Source organism: Alexandromys fortis, unplaced genomic scaffold (genome assembly GCF_014885135.2).
Source record: "Alexandromys fortis isolate MF-2015 unplaced genomic scaffold, M_Fortis_MF-2015_v1.1 scaffold_325, whole genome shotgun sequence".
Classification (NCBI taxonomy): domain Eukaryota; kingdom Metazoa; phylum Chordata; class Mammalia; order Rodentia; family Cricetidae; genus Alexandromys; species Alexandromys fortis.
In genome coordinates, this window is record NW_026068211.1 from 438,529 (window position 1) to 457,349 (window position 18,821).

At 47.0% G+C, this 18,821-nt stretch overlaps 3 protein-coding genes across 5 annotated transcripts in view; 1 reads left to right on the plus strand and 2 right to left on the minus strand.

Annotated features, from left to right (window-relative positions):
* C5ar2 (complement C5a receptor 2) overlaps positions 1-3,351 on the minus strand; it is a 13,527-nt gene extending 10,176 nt beyond the window's left edge. Inside the window, exons 1-2 of one of the 3 annotated variants that reach the window (XM_050130316.1) lie at positions 920-1,120; positions 350-497 (exon numbers count right to left, since the gene is read on the minus strand). The gene's annotated coding sequence lies outside the window, so the exon portion shown is untranslated. Of the gene's footprint in view, positions 1-349; positions 498-919; positions 1,122-3,205 lie in introns of those variants that run through there. The other 2 variants (XM_050130319.1, XM_050130317.1) reach the window with 2 other exon arrangements.
* A 3,484-nt stretch (positions 3,352-6,835) lies between these two features.
* On the minus strand, positions 6,836-15,982 carry C5ar1 (complement C5a receptor 1). Its single transcript, XM_050130323.1, has 2 exons — positions 15,777-15,982; positions 6,836-8,674 (listed from the first exon to the last, which is right to left on the minus strand). Exons 1-2 carry the CDS (start codon positions 15,777-15,779, stop codon positions 7,619-7,621), a joined length of 1,059 nt encoding a protein of 352 aa, XP_049986280.1. The 5' UTR covers positions 15,780-15,982; the 3' UTR covers positions 6,836-7,618.
* Positions 15,983-16,759: 777 nt separating this feature from the next.
* LOC126493315 (zinc finger protein 431-like) lies at positions 16,760-17,147 on the plus strand. Its single transcript, XM_050130273.1, has one exon. It carries the CDS (start codon positions 16,770-16,772, stop codon positions 17,145-17,147), a length of 378 nt encoding a protein of 125 aa, XP_049986230.1. The 5' UTR covers positions 16,760-16,769.
* Positions 17,148-18,821: the final 1,674 nt, after the last annotated feature.

An 18,821-nucleotide genomic window follows, 5' to 3' on the forward strand; every position in this document is an offset into this window, starting at 1 on the left:
TTTTTTTTTTTTTTTTTGGTTTTTCAAGACAGGGTTTCTCTGTAGCTTGGGAGCCTGTCCTGGAACTAGCTCTTGTAGACTAGGCTGGCCTCGAACTCACAGAGATTCACCTGCCTCTGTCTCCCGAGTGCTGGGATTAAAGGCATGCACCACCACCGCCCAACAATAAAATACTTATAAAGAAAAAAATAATACAAAAATGTGAGGAGAGTGCCTCTGTGTTAGAAATAAGAATCAGACTGGCAATATTCTGACGCTGGAAACGGACTCAGGTAACACTTACAGAATGTGCTCAGTTTACCAGAAGCCCCGAGCTGTCTAGTTACCACCCGTGCACACCTCCACGTACCTGAGTAAATTCACCTTTGACCAAAAGTGACCCTTGCTGTCCAAGGAAGCAGGAACAGGGAATATGGCGAGGGCTTGCTCGCCAGGCACACTGACTTTAGGAGGACTGGCTCCAACCTGAGGATCCCTGAAGGTCAGGGTATCCTGCACTACAGAACGGGACACAGTTACCTATCTTATCTTTTACTGTGCTGACCTAGCTAGCAGCACGTAACTGGGGCCCTGACGTGCTTTCCCGAGCCGCGAGGATAATTCCTATCTGGAGGGCTAAGGGTGTGGTAGAACGCTGCTGTACCGTCCCAAGCCCCGCATCAACTGAGTACCACAGCGCTTATCTGCAATCCTGGCACTCAGGTGAGGCAGGACAATCGCGCCTTCAAGATCATTCTCAGTCACACCAGTGAATTTGAGGTCAGCCTGCGCAACATGGGAGCGTGTCTCAGAAAAAAAAAAATCAAATATCCATCTGGAATTCTAATTCTGACTCAAGGTTATAAAGTGAATGCTTCTAGGAAGCCAAAATCATGAAACTCTCCACTCCTCTCACCCTCCCTCATGCCTCCTTCCTTACCTTCTCTTCCAACTGGTCTCAAATTAGCCAAATGCAGCTTACAAGCGCAACGTCAGACCACAGCAGCTGCTGGGAGGCCCAGGGTCTCTCCACCAGGGACGGGAGCTGGCCGGTCTCAGCAGTAGCTGGTGAGTCTCAGCGCTCCCACCCGTTTCCCTGGCTCCCACCCGTTTCCCTGGTTCCTACGGGATTCTCGGAGGACCCTATTAAACCTAAACCAGGAAAAATGGGCGTGGCCTCCTCCCAGCCTCAGGGAAATATTTGTCTCTTCTTCCTCCAGTGAGTCACAGATTAAGGTTGGAAAAGCTTAAAGTGTGGAGAGCTGGACAGTGTCTCCTCCCTTAGTCTCACCGTCACCAGTTTCCTGGAAGCCAGATCTGTGTGGACTGTAAACCACGAGGCCTAAAGGGCTATCTTTGAAACTACCTCTCACCCACCCTCCGCCCTGAAGGGCCCCTAAGGTTCCACAGTAAACACTAGCTGCCAGCTGACCCTCTCCTGACGTCCTGCTCTCTTCTCTGCCTCTCCTGCCTGAGCTACAGACTCTTAAAGATTTTTCCTTCCTCAAACGTTCTGAGGAAGATAGCCCAGTGTTAACCCTACTCAGAAAGATCAAGAAGTCAAGCCCAGGCCCTGAGGCTTCCATGAAACCTAAAATTGCAAGTCCTGTCCTTCTCTGGGCCTTGGGTTTTTCACCTGTAGGTATGCAGACATAGCAGACGTGAGAGAACACACTTGTCATTCCAGCACTCTGGAGGTAGAGGCAAGGAAAATCTCAAGCTGGAGACCAGTCTGGTCTACACAGCAAGGCACTGTTGCAGAACACAGACGGAGCCAGAGATGGGTGGGTGGGAACATGCTTGTCACACACGCATGTGGACCTAAGGTTGAATTTCTAACCCACATAAAAGTCAAGTGCAGGATTATATGCATGTAACTCCAGCGTTCATAGAGAGAGATAGTCAGGGGAGACAGGAGAATCCCTGGAAACATGTGGGCCTAGCTAGCCCAACCTCTGCCACTGCAAGCAACAAGAGACTGTCCCAAACAAAACAGAAGCTGAAGGTCTAGGATTAAGGCTGTTCTCTGACATTCATATGCAAACTGAATTCTCAGGCCTGTGTGCTTGCAGACTTAAAACAAAAAAGAAAAAAATAGTAACAACAAAAAAAGAAGTTGACCATAGTGGCTGTTTTTGGTTTTGTCTTGTTTTGAGACAGGATCTTGTACTGTAGCCTGTGATGACCTCAAACTTACAGATTTGCCTGCCTCAACTTCCCCTATCTTTAAAGACACACCCACACACGGTATAGGCTTTAGAGGCTAAGCCTCACCAGGCGGTGGTGGCTTGGGTCTTTAGGTCCACCATTCAGGAGGCAGAGGATCCGTGTTGGGTCCCTGAGTTCAAGATCAACCTGGTCTACAGAGCAAGTTCCAGGACAGGGAAATTCTATCTTGAAAAAAACAAAAACAAAAAAAGAAATGGCCTCAGCCCTAACGTTGGAATCCCTTCACTCAGCAGTTTTTGATGGTCATATTTCTCTCCTAGCCATGCTTAAGCACTTCAGGGGATGTGGTCATGAATTCTTCTGTTGGTTTTTGGAATGTTAAGTCACATTGCTAGAGGAAGCTGCTTCTGGGTCAAGAGCTGCAAACTCTGTGATCTGATCGAGGCCTCTCTCATCCTGAGAGGCCACTGTGTTCCCTACACCTCCAATAGAATTTCGCGGGAACTTACCTGGTCAATAACTGTGCCAAGATGATAGAAGTCTTGAAGTCTGGCTCGACGTTAGGGTATTTGCCTAGAATCCCCCAGTGAGGGACTGAGGGTGTGGCTCAGTGGTAGAGCCCCTGCCTAGAATCCCCAAGAGGGTGGGCTCTGGGGGTTTTTATATTCTTACCTCACGGCCTGGAGGGATGGCTCAGCCATTAAAGGCTAGGCTCACAACCAAAAATATTCTTACCTCACTTCCTGAATCCTTTCTCTATATTCTGTGGGTGAAAATGTGATCACTAGCTTACTGCTCCAGCTGCTGGCTACCATCAAAATGTTATCTTAGATAGATTAATAAAATATATACACAGAAGGTGGAGCTACAGCTATTTAGAACACTTGCTACTGGGCATGGTGACACACACCTTTGAACCACCTTTCTAGGCCCCTCCTTTCCTCCCACCTTGGTTTTTGAGACAGGGGCTCTCCATGGGATCAGCCTAGGCCAGCTGCAAGCCCTAGAGATCCACCTCCCCTGTGCCGAGGCTACAAGTGCATGCCACTGTGCCTACCTTTGTACTCAGAGTCTGGGGCTGGAACTCATGTCCTTATGCTTGAATGGCAAGCACTTTGCTCACTGTGCCCTCTCCCAGAAGACTCTAATACAGTGCAATGGCTTCCTCTGAGGCTCCCAGAGGTCACCAGAACAAGGGAAGGCCCCAGACTTTGCAGCCCTGCATCTGAAGAGCAGACGGGTATGCAGAACCGAAGTGTGCAGAAGAATGGGACTGGGGGAGGAGAGAATACGCAATAGAGTCCACCAAGCTCTCAGCCCACTTCCTTTCCTGGTCACTTCCCCTTCCAAGCCCTGTTGACAGAGCAGATTCCACAGGCCACATGTTTGGCAATCCCCTGGACACTCTGCCAACTTCTGTTTGGGTCAGGGATGGTTAACCCCCAGTTGTCTGGGGTTACCACCTGGATCCCCTCTATGACCATGATCTGTTGTATGTCCAGACCTTTTGGGAGGGGTTTTTTAGATTAATTTCTTTTTACCCTATGGTGCATGAGTGTTTTGTCTATGTATATATCTGTAAACTACATGCATGCCTGTGGAAGCCAGAAAAGGGCATCAAATCCCCTGGAACTGGAGTTACAAACAGTTGTGAGCCACCACGTGGGTGCTAGGAACCTAACTTGGAGTCCCTGGAAGAGCAGCCAGTGCTCTTGAACCACTGACCCATCTCTCCAGCCCTTCTTTTTGTTTTATTTTGTTTTTGAAACAGTGTCTCTCTATGTGGCCCAAACTCACAGAAATCCACCAGTCTCTGTCTTCCAAGTGCTCTGATTAAAACTGTGTGTCACCATGCCTGTGTGTATCAAGCCTGGCTAGGCTTTTTTTGGTTTTTGTTTGAGACAGACAGGAGGGTCTCGTGTAACCGAGGCTATCCACAAACTCACTGTGTAGTAGAGGAAGACCTTGAACAACTGAGCCTCCAGTTTCCACCTCCTAAGTATTCAGATTACTGGTGTGCGCCATCATGCAGGGGTGTGTGTGTGTGTGTGTGTGTGTGTTGTTTTGTTTTGTTTTGAGACCTATGTATCCCTAGTTGACCTGCAACTCACTATGAGACCAGGTTGGCCACAGACTCCCAGAAATCTGCCTGCTTCTGTGGCTGGTGTGCTGGAATTAAAGGTGTGTACCACCACGCCCTGCCACCATTCAGTGACAGAAGGGGTTATTCAGTGTTGGCAACTGAACCCCAGGCTCCATGCATGCTAGGCAAGCATTCTACCTGGTGAAATACATCCTGCCCTGGATCCAGCTCGCTCTCTCTCTCTTTTTTATATTTATTTATTTATTATGTAAACAATATTCTGTCTGTGTGTATGTCTGCAGGCCAGAAGAGGGCACCAGACCTCATTACAGATGGTTGTGAGCCACCATGTGGTTGCCAGGAATTGAACTCAGGACCTTTGAAAGAGCAGGCAATGCTCCCAACCACTGAGCCATCTCTCCAGCCCTTCTTTTTAAGTATTTATTTTTGTGTCATATGTATGGGTGTTTTGCCTCCATGTATGATTGTACACCACGCATGTGCTTGGTGTGCATGGAGGCCATTACAGACCATTAGGAGACACTATGTGATATTGGGAACTTCTTAATGAATGCTGTGACCTTTTAATACAGTCCCTTGTTGTGGTGACTCCCAAACATAAAATTATTTTTATTGCTACTTCATAACTTTAATTTTTTTTTTTTTTTGGGTTTTTCAAGACAGGGTTTCTCTGTAGTTTTGGTACCTGTCCTAGAACTAGCTCTTGTAGATCAGGCTGGCCTCGAACTCACAGAAATCCACCTGCCTCTGCCCCCCCCCCCGAGTGCTAGGATTAAATGCATATGCCACCACCGCCCAGTTCATAACTAATTTTTCTAGTGTTATGAACTATGATGTAAACATTTTTGGAGGGGACTAGGAAGATGGCTCAGTGGTTAAGAACACTGACTGGTCCTCCAGAAGACCTGGGTTCAGTTCCCAGCACCCACATGTCATCTCACAACTGTCTGCAACTCCAATTCCAAGTGACCTGACACCTATGGCAAAACACCAATGCACATAAAATAAAAATAAATAAATTAAAAATATTTTTGGAGATAGGGGTTTGTAAGAGGGGTCGTGACCCATAGGTTGAGGATCACTGCTCTAAAGGAATGCGTGCTCTTAATCGCTGATCCATCTTCCTAGGCCCCCACCCCTGCGCAGGCACAGCTCTTAAAACAGCATCTTCTGGATGGAGCTGGGAAGGAGCTGAGCCACTGCTACGTATGCTCTAAACCAGGAAGCTCAAAAGTGTCCAGGAACGAAGACTGTGGGTGGGAAGCAGGGTGGGAGTGGTCACAGGGGACTCCCTGAAAGGAGGAGACCCTAGGGGGAGAAGACAGAGGACCCGGAGCACCCGGGTGTGTGGTAGGAGGAAGGTTTGGGTCTCCACTGGGTAGGCCAAAAGGGTGTGGGTGAGCAGGTGGCCAGTGTGGTTTTTCCTGGAATGGAGAAGCTGAAGAGGAAGAGGTTTGTAGAAGGACATCTGGGACAGGGGTGAGCAGGTGGAGAGGTCAGGAGTGAGAAAATCACAAGAGTGAGACAAGTCTTGTGGGGTTGGGGACACACCTTTAATCCCGCCCTGTGGCAGGTGGAGGCAGGAGGATCACAAGTTCAAGACCAGACTCAGTTATATAGCCAGCCTGAGACCAGCCTGAATGAGAGCCTGTCTCAAAAACAAGTTTCAACCCATAGTGGCCATCCAAAAAAAAAAAAATAGAATAGAGACGGATGTGGTGGCTCACGCCTTTAATCCCAGCACTCAGGAGACAGAGACAGGTGGATCCCTGAGTTCCAGGCCAGCTACACAGAAAACCCTGCCTCAAAAAAAAAAGTCCTGGTGACATTTCTGTCACCATATAAAAGTGTCGCCAGCACATGGGTAGAAACCAGCGGTCATATCCACCAGGAAGAAGGATGACCTAGCAGAGCCAAACTCCAGAATTTTTCATTATTTATTGTTTGTGTGGACTTGGTGAGAGGAATCTCCCTGGGTCATCCAGGCTGGTTTCTCATGGCCAGTTCTGGTCCCTGAGACTTGCACCCACACGCCCAGGTTTTCTCTTATTGAATCTTTCTTCTTCCCTTTTTTAGTGTGCTGACCAGATAATTCAAAACCATTCACCCGATTGCCTCGTTCTAACCAACACACACACACACTCGCGCGCACTTGTAATCTAAACAGAGATTACACGTTATAAAAGAGTACATTTACGGCTGACCATATAGCTCTGCAGCAAAAGGCACCTGCTCACAAGTCTAATGGCCTGGGTTCAATTCCCAGGACCCTCATGGTTGAAATGAGAGAACCAATTCCAACACCTTGTCCTCTGACCTCCACACATACTATTCAGGCACTGAACTGGCCTGCCCTTGGGGTCCTGACAGGATACATCCTCAACTGCAACCACTGAGAGCAAGTTCCTTTTCTGCCCTTTCTCTTCCAATAAACCTCCCATGTGAACCCTGTTGTATGGCGTTCCTTCTTCCCACCAATTTTTAAATAAATTATAAGACGTGGCATGTGCCCAGGACCACCCCCTATTAAATAAATAAATAAATAAATAAATAAATAAATAAATAAATAAATGCTTTACACGATTAAATAACACATTTTTATACCTTTTTAAAAAGTCTTTATCATACAAGACACACACAGCTGTCTTTGCAAAGCTTGGCTTCCACCTAACACCACTCACGAGGAGACAGCACTGTAGGGATAAGGGATGGCTTGGACACCGTAACACAGGCCTAGAGCACAGCACTTGGCTACATGAGACCTTGTGTCAAAGAAAAGAAAAAGAAAAAAGAAAGAGAGAGAGAGAAGAAGAAAAGAAAGAAAAGGTAAGTGGTGGTTACTGGTTCCCTGGAGTCTAGGGCTATATAGCTCAGTGGTAATTTACTTGAGTGGCATTTGTGAGCCCCGACTTTAATCCCCAGTATCATAAAAAAAAAAAGGATAATAATAAATAACATGACCAGGTATTGGAGGTACACACCCTTAATCCCAGCACTTGGGAGGCAGAGAAAGGTGGATCTCTGTGAGTTCGAGGCCAGCCTGATCTACAGAGTGAGTTCCAGGATAGGCTCCTAAACTACAGAGAAACCCTATGTTGGAGGGGAAAAAAAAAGAAAGCCAAGTAATACCTTAATCAGTATGATATTTTTCTTTGAAGGAATTTATGCTTATAATCCCAGAATCCAGGAGGATCCTGAGTTCAAGGCTAGCCAGGGCAACTTAGAGAGAGTCTCACAAAAGAAGAAGGGGAGAGCGAGGGGGAGGAGGAAAAGAAAAAAGAGAAGGAAGCAGAAGATAAAAAGGAGGAGGAAACGAGAGAGAGGAGGGCTGGAGAAGGAACAGAAGGGGTAGTGGTGGCATCTACTCTACACTGCCTGACTCTTCTGGGTTGAAGTATCCATCGTGGACCGAGTGAAAGACTTGCTGTCCCTGGCTACGGAGTCCTCCGAGAGTGCGTTGCGGATGATACTGGGAAGTGACCTGCGAAGCCGCCCATGGAAGCCCCGGCCAGCCACAACATAGATGATAGGGTTGACGCAGCAGTTGATGTAGGCCAGGGATACGCACAGGGTGTTCAGCTTCTGCACATTCCTGAAGGTGGTCGAGGACGGGTGCAGCCAAGCTATCATGATCCCCGTTACTTGGTAGGGCAGCCAGAAGACAAAGAAACAGGTGACCACGGCCACCACAACCTTGAGCGTCTTGGTGGAGCGCGTGGCCCTGCGGCTCCAGGTCCGTAGAAGAAGGAACGTGTAGCACATATTGAGTGTGAGCAGAGGCAACACGAAACCCAGGATCAGCCGCAGCAGGGCCACAGCCCTCTCCTTGTGGAAGCCATCCTTACCGTAGTTGACACCACATAACAACTTGGTTGAGTAGGGGTCTTTGTACACCTGACGGAATATGAAGGACGGGATGGTGAGGAGCAGAGCTAAGACCCAGGCCACTGCGCAGGCCATCCACGCCAGGCCAGGCCCTCGGACCTTCTGACACCAGATGGGGTTGAAGACCAACAGGAAACGATCAGCACTAATGGTGGCCAACAGCAGGATACTGGCGTACATGTTGAGCAGAATGAGTGAGGGCAGAATTGAGCAGGCCTGGGGGCCGAAGGGCCAGTCCCCGTACTTTATAACGGCAATGAACAGGACAGGCAGAGCCAAGCATGACAGGAGGTCGGCCACCGCCAGATTCAGAAACCAGATGGCATTGATGGTACGTTTGGCTTCGAAAGCTGTCACCCACACCACCAGGGTATTCCCAGGAACTCCCACCAGGAACACAGCCGAGTAGATGATCAGGCCTACAATATCCCCAGGCTGCAACTGCTGTATCACAGGCCCGTCCACAGGTATGTTGGGGTCTAGGGTCCCAGAAGGGTAGTCATAATTGTCCTCAGTGGTGTTCTTGTTCATGGGGTCCTAAGCAGAATCAAAGAGGTAGACAGTGCGTGAGTTAGCAGACACGCCCCCGGGAAACTGGGACACTGCCCCATCTTTCTGAGTCTCAGCCTTACCATGGGGACACTGAAGGTCTATATAACCAGCCATTTGTAGTTTTTATTTTGACACAGGGTCTCTGTAAATTATCCAAGCTGGTCTTAAACGCACTCTGTAGCTTAGGCTGAAATCATGCCAAGTGTCCAAGTGATGAGTGTACAGGAAAGACCTACCAAACCCGAACTTCAATATGATGCTGAGGGAGTGGGGACAGAGTTGAGACAGGGCCTCACTCTGTAGACCAGGCTGGCCTCACACTCACAGAGATCCACCTGCCTCAGCCTCCCAAGAGATGGGATTAAAGGTGTGCGTCACTGTGCCTGACCAATGAGATGTTTTTATTTATTATTGTCTATGTATGTGTCTGTGCATGTGTTAGCATACACATGGAAGCCAGACAACAGCTTTGTGGGGCCTGCTCCCTGCTCAACCTTTATGTGGGTTCCGGGACAGAAGTCAGCTCTCCAGGCTACCTGCGAAGCCATCGCACCCTTGATGTGATTTTTTTAATTATATGTTTGTGTGTGTGTGTGTGTGTGTGTGTGTGCGCGTGCATGTTACTGCAGGTGCCCTGGGAGGTCAGAGGAGGGCATTGGAACCCCTGGAACTACAGGTAGTTGTGAGCTACTCTACATAGGAGCCGGGGAATGAACTCCAGTCCTCCGCCAACAACTTTAGACTGTTGAGCCTTCTCTCCAGCTCCTAGTGAAATATTTTAAAGAATCAAAATGTGTATGAGGATTGTCATGCATTCAAGCTCAGCATGAGCTATGTGGCCAGACATTAACTCTCTCTCATACGAACACACACACACACACACACAAATGATTTTGTTACTGTTGTTGTTGTTCCTTTATTGTTTTTTTTTTTTTTTTTTGAGAGTCTGCTATACCCCAGGCTGGTTTCAAAACTTAAACTCACTATGCAGCTGAAGATAGCCTTAAACTACGGGTCCTCCTGCCTCCACCTCCCATGTGCTGGGATTACAGATGTGTGCCCTGAATTTGGACCAATATCCAAAGTTGAAATAAAGAAAGGACAATGTCATCTATTTCAAAACACCTCGTTATTGGAAGCGAAGCTTCGCTCTGTGGTTGGCATGCCCAGCGGGTGGGTTCCTACAGGGTGTCAGTGTTGACACAGAGTGACAGTGTGACCATGATGTGTAAGTGTATTGGGCAATGTGGCCTTTGAGAACAGTGATGGATGTCTTGTGGATTTGTGGTTTTCCTTTAAAACAGCGAGTTCTCAACATGCGGATCGCTTCCGGGGTTGAACGACCCTTTCACAGGGGTCTCCTAAGGTCATTGGAGAACACAGATATTTACATTATGATTTATAACAGTAGCAAAATTACAGTTATGGAGTAACAATGAAAATAATTTTATGGTTGGAGTCACCACAACATGAGGAACTGAATGAAAAGCACTGCGGCATAAGGAAGGCTGAGGACCACTGCTTTAAAAGATCTTCTCTCAAACCAGGCTTGGTGGCTCATGGCATTCAGGACCTGGACACAAGATGGGGAAGCATTCAATGCTAGCCCGTATTAGAAGAAACCCAATCTCGCCGGGGAGGAGTGAGCCTGGGACTGTGGGTAAGGCACTTGTCTAGTATTCATGAAGTCCTGGGCTCCAAACCCAGGACAATATAAAACTAGAAATAGTGGCTCACACCCCATAGTTTGAGATATGGAGGCAAGAGGTTCAGAAGTTCAAAGTTATCCTCAGCTCAGAGTGAGCCCCATGCCAGTCTGGGCCACATGAGAATGCCTCAAGAAAAAGTTTTATGAAATTTTCTCTTTGTTTAAAATGATAGACAGATGCCAGATATGACGACACATGCTTTTGATCTGTCCTTTGAGTCTGGCTGTCCTGGAGCTCACTCTGTAGACCAGGCTGGCCTCAAACTCACAGTGATCCACCTGCCTCTACCTTCTGAGTGCTGGGATTAAAGGAGTGTGCCACCACCACTACCTGGCATGATACTTGTTTTTAATCTCAGCACTCAGGAGACAGAGCCAGATGGATTTCTGTGAGTTTAAAGCCAGCATGTTTGACATGGTGAGTTCCCGTACTGCCAGAGCCAGACAGTGAGATTCTGTCTTAGGAAGGAAGTGATGGAGAGAGGGAGGGAGAGATGGTCCAATGTTTTAGTTAATATAAGAGAGGAGCAGGCTTGTACCAGCTGAGGATGAGGATGAGCCCTCTGGATACTGGCTTTGGAACCATCCCCTGGCATCCCAACCCCACCTCCCCTACAGGAAGCCCCCTTTCTCCCCTCATTATCTCGCCATTCTTGCTGCAATGACTCAGACCTCTGATGCGGATCTCTCTAAACCCCATCTCTCACACTTGATGGCTGGCCACCTCCCTTCCTGGCATAATCTCACCCTGTCCTCAGAGAAAAAGATGCTGATTCTAAGCTCTGTGGTTTCCTGGAGCTTCCAGATACAAACATCTCTGGACAGCTTTGGCCTTGACTGGGTCCCCACAAAGGGGGAGACTGGCTGAGTGTGGCAGACACCTACGTTCCCAGCACCCAAGAAGCTCAGGCAAGAGGATCTTGAGTTTGAGGCCAGCCTGGGCTACGCAAATACTGTCTCAAAACATAAAACAAACAAAAGGAGGAAAGAAAGAAAGAAAGAAAGAAAGAAAGAAAGAAAGAAAGAGAGAAAGAAAGAAAGAGGGAGGGAGGGAGGGAGGGAGGGAGAGAGAGAGAGAGAGAGAGAGAGAGAGAGAGAGAGAGAGAGAGAGAGAGTTAGTTTGGAACTATGCAAAGTACTTAACCAAAGGGTTGTGCAAGCTAGTGATGGCATCTAGGCAATAAAGTACTATGTCACTGTTAAAAAAAATGAGGAAGTTGTTAATAAGCTGATACAGAAAGATCTCTGATATCTAAGGAAAAATTTTAAAAATAAGAAATAAGAGTGGGCAATGCACAAGTATATTACCTATAAAAGGAACAATGACCTGTGTGTGTGTGTGTGTGTGTGTGTGTGTGTGTGTGTGTGTGTGTGCTCACTCGCGTCTGTACGCACTGACTAGCTTCACACACTTTAATGGTTACCCCTGAGGAAGGGACTGGCACTCAGGGATAAGAGAGCTGCTCCCGTGTCCTCTCCATACACAGTGCTATGAACAGTACTGTACAAGCTCCCGTGTCCTCTCCATACAGCGTCCCATGATGTCTGTGGACACAGCTAATCATAAGGTCAACAATATTTGAAAAAAAAAACAGAGAAAAATAATTGGGAAAGAAAAAGAAGGATATGGAAAGATGGTTCGGCAATGAGAAGCTTTGGATGTTTTTGCAGAGGTCCTGACTTCATTTCCCAGCACCACTGGGAATCTCACAGGAAATCTCACAACTGCCTATAACTCCCGCTCCAGGGGATCAAACACCATCTCTTGCCCTATGAGAGCACCGTCGCATGTGCGGCAAACACATACCAGTGTACACATAAATAAAAACAAATCTTATAAAAATGAAAAAAATAAATGATATAAAAATAGTTGCTTAAGGAATACAACAAGACAAAGTCTACACATGGATATTCCAGAGGTGGAAGGTGGAGCAGAACAGGAAGGCAAAGCCATCCTTGGCTACATAGTGAGTTCTAGGTTCAGCCTGGGCTATAGGAGAGTCTGTTTCAAAATAACAATAATTAGTAATAATAGCACAGAGTTAGGGATGTAGCTTAGTGGTAGTATATTTGTCTAGCATGTACACGACCCAGGTTCACGTTCTAGTGTCACCCACCAATATATATGTGTATGTGTGTGTGCGTGTGTGTAATTGATATACACACACATACATGCATACATACATTACATATACATTTATACATATATATGTGTGTGTATATAAACAAAAAACATCCTGTGAGGAAAGAGAGGCGTGTGTAATATGCGTGTGCAGACTTCTTGTTCTGTTTCTTATGGGACGATTTTCACAAATCTAGGTCACAAAGGTATTAATAAGGGTCTGGAGAAGATGGGGTAGAGGATTATGTAGGTCCTATGCAAATACTCTATTTATTTTGCTTAAGGGACTCAAGTCTCCCTGAATTGGAGTTATTTGAGGGTTTACTGGCAGCCTAAGAAGAGATGTGTGCTAACCAATCTGCAATTCTTGGGAAGCTAACAAGACTAGTTCTTTTTCAAGCAGGTATTAACCAGCCAGTTATACCTGCTCTTGCCTCAGGAAACATCCCCTCTCCACGCAGAAAGAAAGCAACAAACTGTGATGAGAACAGGCAGCGGGATGGGAAGGGGACATTTAAGAGGAGTCCAGAAAACATCCAGGAGAAAGAAGATGGGCTCCCTCCCTGAGAAGTGTTTCCACGAGATGGAGATGCTCTTGTGTGTGAGATTCAAAATGTCAGCCACCACTACGTGTGGGCACTGATCGTTGGAGAAGGCGCAGGAATAGCCAAGGGACTGATCTCTTCAATGTGATTTTAATTGAACTTAGAGAGAAACCGTTGGCTGATGGCTGCTGCGTGGATGTTCACTGAGCATCAGGGGGCCTGAGTGTGAGCACTGGGAGCTGTTTGGGTGCATGAGCTTAGTTACTGGAAACAAGGGGCAACTCAGCAACATGAGGGCACAGTGTCTATGATTCTTGGTCCTAAGTTCAAATGTTTTTTTTTCCTTTTTTCTTTTCTTTTTTTCATTTTTTTATTTTTTATTTTTTTGAGACAAGGCCTCATATAGCCCCGGCTGTCTTTGAATTCCCCATTTGCCTGCCTCTATCTCCCAAGTGCTAGGATTACAGGCTATGCACCACTGTGACCAGCATACACTACTCTTTTCAAGTATCTCATTTAGCACAGAGGACAGCCCCCATAGCGCTGCTACTGTGGCCATTCTTACTCTACAGATGAAGAAACATGAGGCTCTAGATAAGCTAGGAAGCCTCCCAAATCATCTCTATTAGCAAGAGCAGAGATAGGGGAGGAATCCCAAAAGCCTTCCTTTGAAAGGCTGTATTACCTAAAGAAGGGGCGCCGGTGTGGTGGTGCACACCTTTAACTCAAGCATCTGGGAATTTGAGTCTAGCCTCATCTACATAGAGAGTTCCAGGACAGACAAGGTTATGTAGTGAACCTCTTTCTGAAAGAGAAAAAAAAAAAAACAGAGAGAAAGAAAAACAAACAAACAAAAAAGAGCCTAAATCTCTGTTGAGAGGGAATGAAACTTCCCACGAGATAGCGCATGCCTGTTAAAAAAGATTGTGGTGCTCTCGAAATATATGGATATTATGTATCTCCACATAGTGATTGTTTACTTATGTAATAAATCAGCAGTGCTTAGCAAAATGACTGGCATGCAGTAAACACTCAATAAATGCCTAATTAAAAATTATTCATTCAAAAGAAGCAAGAAAAATTATGTATAGGAGGGAGCGTGGTGGTACATGCCTATAATCCCAGCACTGGGAAGGCTGAGGAAGGAAAATGATGTGATTGAGACTGTCTTGAGCTAGTGACATCTTGTCTTAAAAGATTAAGGACTGAAATCCAGCTCCAGGGTAGAGCCCCTGCCTAGAATCCCCCAGTGAGGGGCTGCAGTGTGGCTCAGTGGTAGAGCCCCTACCTAGAATCCCCCAGTGAGGGGCTGAAGTGTGGCTCAGTGGCAGAGCCCCTGCCTAGAATCCCTCAGTGAGGGGCTGGGGTGTGGCTCAATGGTAGAGCCCCTGCCTAGAATCCCCCAGTCAGAAGCTGGGGATGTGACTCAGTGGTAGAGACCCTGCCTAGAATCCCTCAATGAGGGGCTGGGGTGTGGCTCAGTGGTGTAGCTCCTGCCTAGAATCCCCCAGTGAGGACGTTGGGTGTGGCTTAACCATAGAAAACTGGCCTAAGAATCCAGAGCAACACCCCAGCTGAAATCAGGGACTTTACTGGTCAAGAATCAATAGAGCGATTTTGTGCTCTGGAACATCGTGTAGAAAGGAAAAAACCAGTAAGTCATAGACCTCCCTGTTCTGGAAACCCCAGTTGCTCAGGGCAAAACCAGAGGATGACCTGGGGACTCAGGGATGAAGAAAGCCCGCAACTTCCCTGGTCATCGAGTTTTGCACTTCCTCTTTTGTGTGGATGAAGCAACAAGGTCATATCCTCTGTAACAGAGGTGCCAAATCGCAACTCTTCTAGCCCCATACCGCAACCTCAGGACCCAGGCATACAAAAAGGACCCGCTAAGAGGGCCATGGACTCTAGATGTCAGTCCCTTCCGACTTCTCCAGTCGTGACCGTTCTTCCAAATCTGTTAAGACTTGGCTTTTGTTTCTCTCGTTCTGTAGCCCTGGGTGTCCTGGAACTCACTCTGTAGACCAGGCTGGCCTCAAACTCAGAGAGCTTCCCCTGCCCCTGTCTCCTGAGAGCTGGGATAGCAGGTGTGCACCACCACGAAGGTCAGTTTGCTAAACTGTATTTTTGTTGCTGCTTTTCTGATACAGGAGTATCATGTAGCCCTGACTAACCTCAAAATTACTATGTAAGACTGAGCTTCCAACTCCTATGCATCCACCTCCCGAGAGCAGGAGGTGCCGCCACACCCTGCTTTACAGGGTGCGGGTAAGTAGACCCAGGCCTGGCAGCACTCCACCCAGCACTCGTACCCCTGAGCTGTTATCTCCAGCCTGGTTGTCTTTTAACACAGTATCTCACAGTGTAGCTAGTGTAACCTGAAACTCGCTACGTAGCCCAGGCTGGGCTCGAACTGCAGCACCCAGCCTCAGCCTCTTGAGGGCTCAGGTTACAGGTGTAAGCTACCACGCCCAACTCCTAGAACCCTTCATTTAGGAGAGCCAATGCCAGGGTTTTCTGTCCTGAAGAACCTTCTCGGGTCTCCAGCCCTGCGAGGCTGCGGTGATGCTCTTAAGTCCTTAGTCCCTGGCCGTATCCCATCCTCAGCATAAGAGCTTGGGATGCAGTTGGGAGAGGGCAGATGAAGAGAGCTTGACAAGCAAAGGCAGACAGAGTTAGACAGGGAAAGTGAGGGGGGAGGAACCCACTCACCATGTCCCGGCTCCTCCCGCGTTCTGTAGTGACCACGATGGCTGCCTGAAGGTCCCTCCTGTCACTTGGGCTGTGCCTTTTAAAGCCTCAAGAAGAGATGCCGGCAGCTGAGAGGAAATGACTGTCTTGTCCCTCTGAGGTGCTCATTGGCCACACACTGGCCATTCTAGTTGGGGCTCCCTCCACCGGTGCTCACCCAGAAAACTCTCAGCACCACCCAGGGCCACCCAAGCAGAGGAAAAAAGTCTGGCATGGAAAAAGGAGGAAGTCCCTGGCCCCGGAAGGGGAAAAAGCAATTTCCAGGGCCTCTTCTCCTTTGTGGACGCAGCTGCCTTTACTGACCTTGGTTCCCCCATCTGAGGAGAGCTTTACTTCAACTAAAGGAAGTCTTGGGGTTCCTGGGGTTCCAGAAAATAGGGATGGGAACCACAGCTCCAGCCTCTTTGAAATTTTTTTTATTTATTTATGAATGCTCTATCTGCATATACACCTTTATGCCAGAAGAGGACATCAGATCCCACTATAGATGGTTGTGAGCCACCGTGTGTGCTGGGAATTGAACTCAGGTCCTTGGGGCTAGAGAGATCGCTTAGTGATTAAGAGCACGGACTGCTCTTCACAACTCTCTGGAATTCCAAGATCGGACTCACATGCAGGAAAAACACCAATGCACATAAAATAAAAATAAATAAAATAGCCAGGCGGTGGTGGCACACACCTTTAATCCCAGAACTCGGGAGGCAGAGGCAGGCAGATCTTTGTGAATTCGAGGCCAGCCTGGTCTACAGGACAGGCTCCAAAGCGACAGAGAAACCCTGTCTCGAAAAACCAACAAAATAAATAAATAAATAAATAAATACAAATTATTTTTAAAAATGAACAAATAGCAGCCGCCTTCAGTCTTGGCTTTGAAGAGGAGCCGGCGCCAGTGGATTCCTGATCTTGGGTGCAGCTGCTGTTGTAGAGAGATGATGAGCTGAGAACTTTGGCAAAATGGAGAAGCACAACACGGCAGTGACCTATGATGGTGTGCACATCAACTTCACTAAGGAAGAGTGGGATTTGCTGAATCCTTCCCAGAAGAGTCTCTACAAAGGTGTGATGCTGGAGACCTACAGGAACCTAACTACTATAGGATACATTTGGGAAGACCTTCACACCGAAGAGCATTGTCAATGTTCTAGAAGACATGCAAGGATTGAAAGGAATCAAACTGGAGAGAAGTTTTCAGTGTATTCTCACTGTGGTAAAGTCTTGTCTTGTAACACTCATCTTCTAAGGAATGAAAAAACACATGGCAGAGAAAAATGCTGTGAAATTAAGCAATGTGATGAAGTTTTTTGTTATCACAATCGTCTTGAAATGCATTAAAAAAACACACATTGGAGAGAAACCCTATGTATATGGTCAAGATGATAAAGACTTTCTTCGTTATGAAATACATCAAAGTCAAAAAATAACACATACTGGAGAGAAATCATATGAATGTAATATTCATGGTAAGGTCTTTGCTGATCACAGTCATCTTCAAAAGAGTAAAAGAATATATACTAGAGAGACACCCCCAAAAAAAAAGAACAAATAAACTCAGGTCCTCAGCTCCCAACTAGGTTAGCCTTTATAACTAAAGCACACACAGAGCTGTAGCGATGACCCAGGTCTTGGGAGGGGGCTGGGTCTAACACACAATGTAACCCTAGCACTCAGGAGGAGGCTGCAGCAGAAGATCACCCTGGGCTGCAGAATGAGACCTCGTCTCAAATATTAAAAACCAAAGCACGGCACGCCAGGATCATAGCTCGGCTGGTGAAATGCTTGCCTAGCGTGCACGAGGCCCTGGGTTCCACTCCCGGGGCCACATCAAGTCTGCTGTAGTGGGGCATTCTACCCCGGCACTCAGCAGGCTGAGGTCAAGGTCATCTTCACTGTGTGGTAAGTTCCAGTCCAGACTAGACTTCATGAGCCCCGGTAGAGCAGGGGTTCTCAACCTTCCCAGTGTTGAGACCCTGTAATACAGTCCCCATGGTGTGGTGACCGCCCAACCATAAAATATTTTCATTGCTACTTCATAACTGTAATTTTCTATTGTTATGAATCATAATATAAATATCTGATATGCAGGATGTCTGTTATGTGACCCCCAAAGGGGCTCTGACCCACAGGTTGAGAACCACTGCTTTACACTCCTGTAATCCTGCCATTTAGACTGAATTTAGCCTGAAGCAGGAGGATCAAAGATTCCAGGTCACCTGAACTGCTTGGCAAGGACACACACAAACTAAACTAATGTCACAGGTGTGGTACGCACCATTAATCCTATCAATCCTATGAGTTCAAGGTCTATAAGGGCCACAAAATGAGAGCCTGTCTGGAAATTTAAAATAAAAATTAAATTAAATTAAAAATAAAGCAAAAGAAACATCTTAGTGTCCTTTTTTCTTTTTTTTTTCTTCTTTTTTTTTTGTTGTTGTTGTTACTTGTTTGTTTGAGATAAGCTTTCTCTGTGTAACAGTCCTAGGTGTCCTGGAACTAGCTCTTGTAGACAAGGCTGGCCTCGAACTCACAGAGATCCACCTGCCTCTGCCTCCTGAGTGCTGGGATTAAAAGCTTGAGTACCACTGCCCAGCACATTTTACTGCCTTAACTAATGCTGTGTTGTTTTGTTTTCTATTTGCTTGAAATCTGACATCATCTCTCTTTTCCTCCCACACCCCGCCTTGTGGACCTGAGACATGGGTCATGTGAGACCACTGGGTCCTGGAACTCCCGTGGGTAGTCAGGGAGATGGACAACAAGAGGAGAACACTCTGTGGATTTCAGAGACGACAGGGGAAGCAGTTCGAGGTGGGGCTCTGTCTATAATCTGCGTTTATAATCTCAGCACTTGGGAGGAGGGCACAAGAGACTCCATAGCTCAAGTTCATCCTGATACAAACAGTTTGAGGCAAATCCGAACATGAGAAGTATCAAAAAAAAAAAAACAACAACAACAACAAAAAAAAAAGACAGTCAGGTGATGGTACACGTCTTTAATCCCAGCACTTG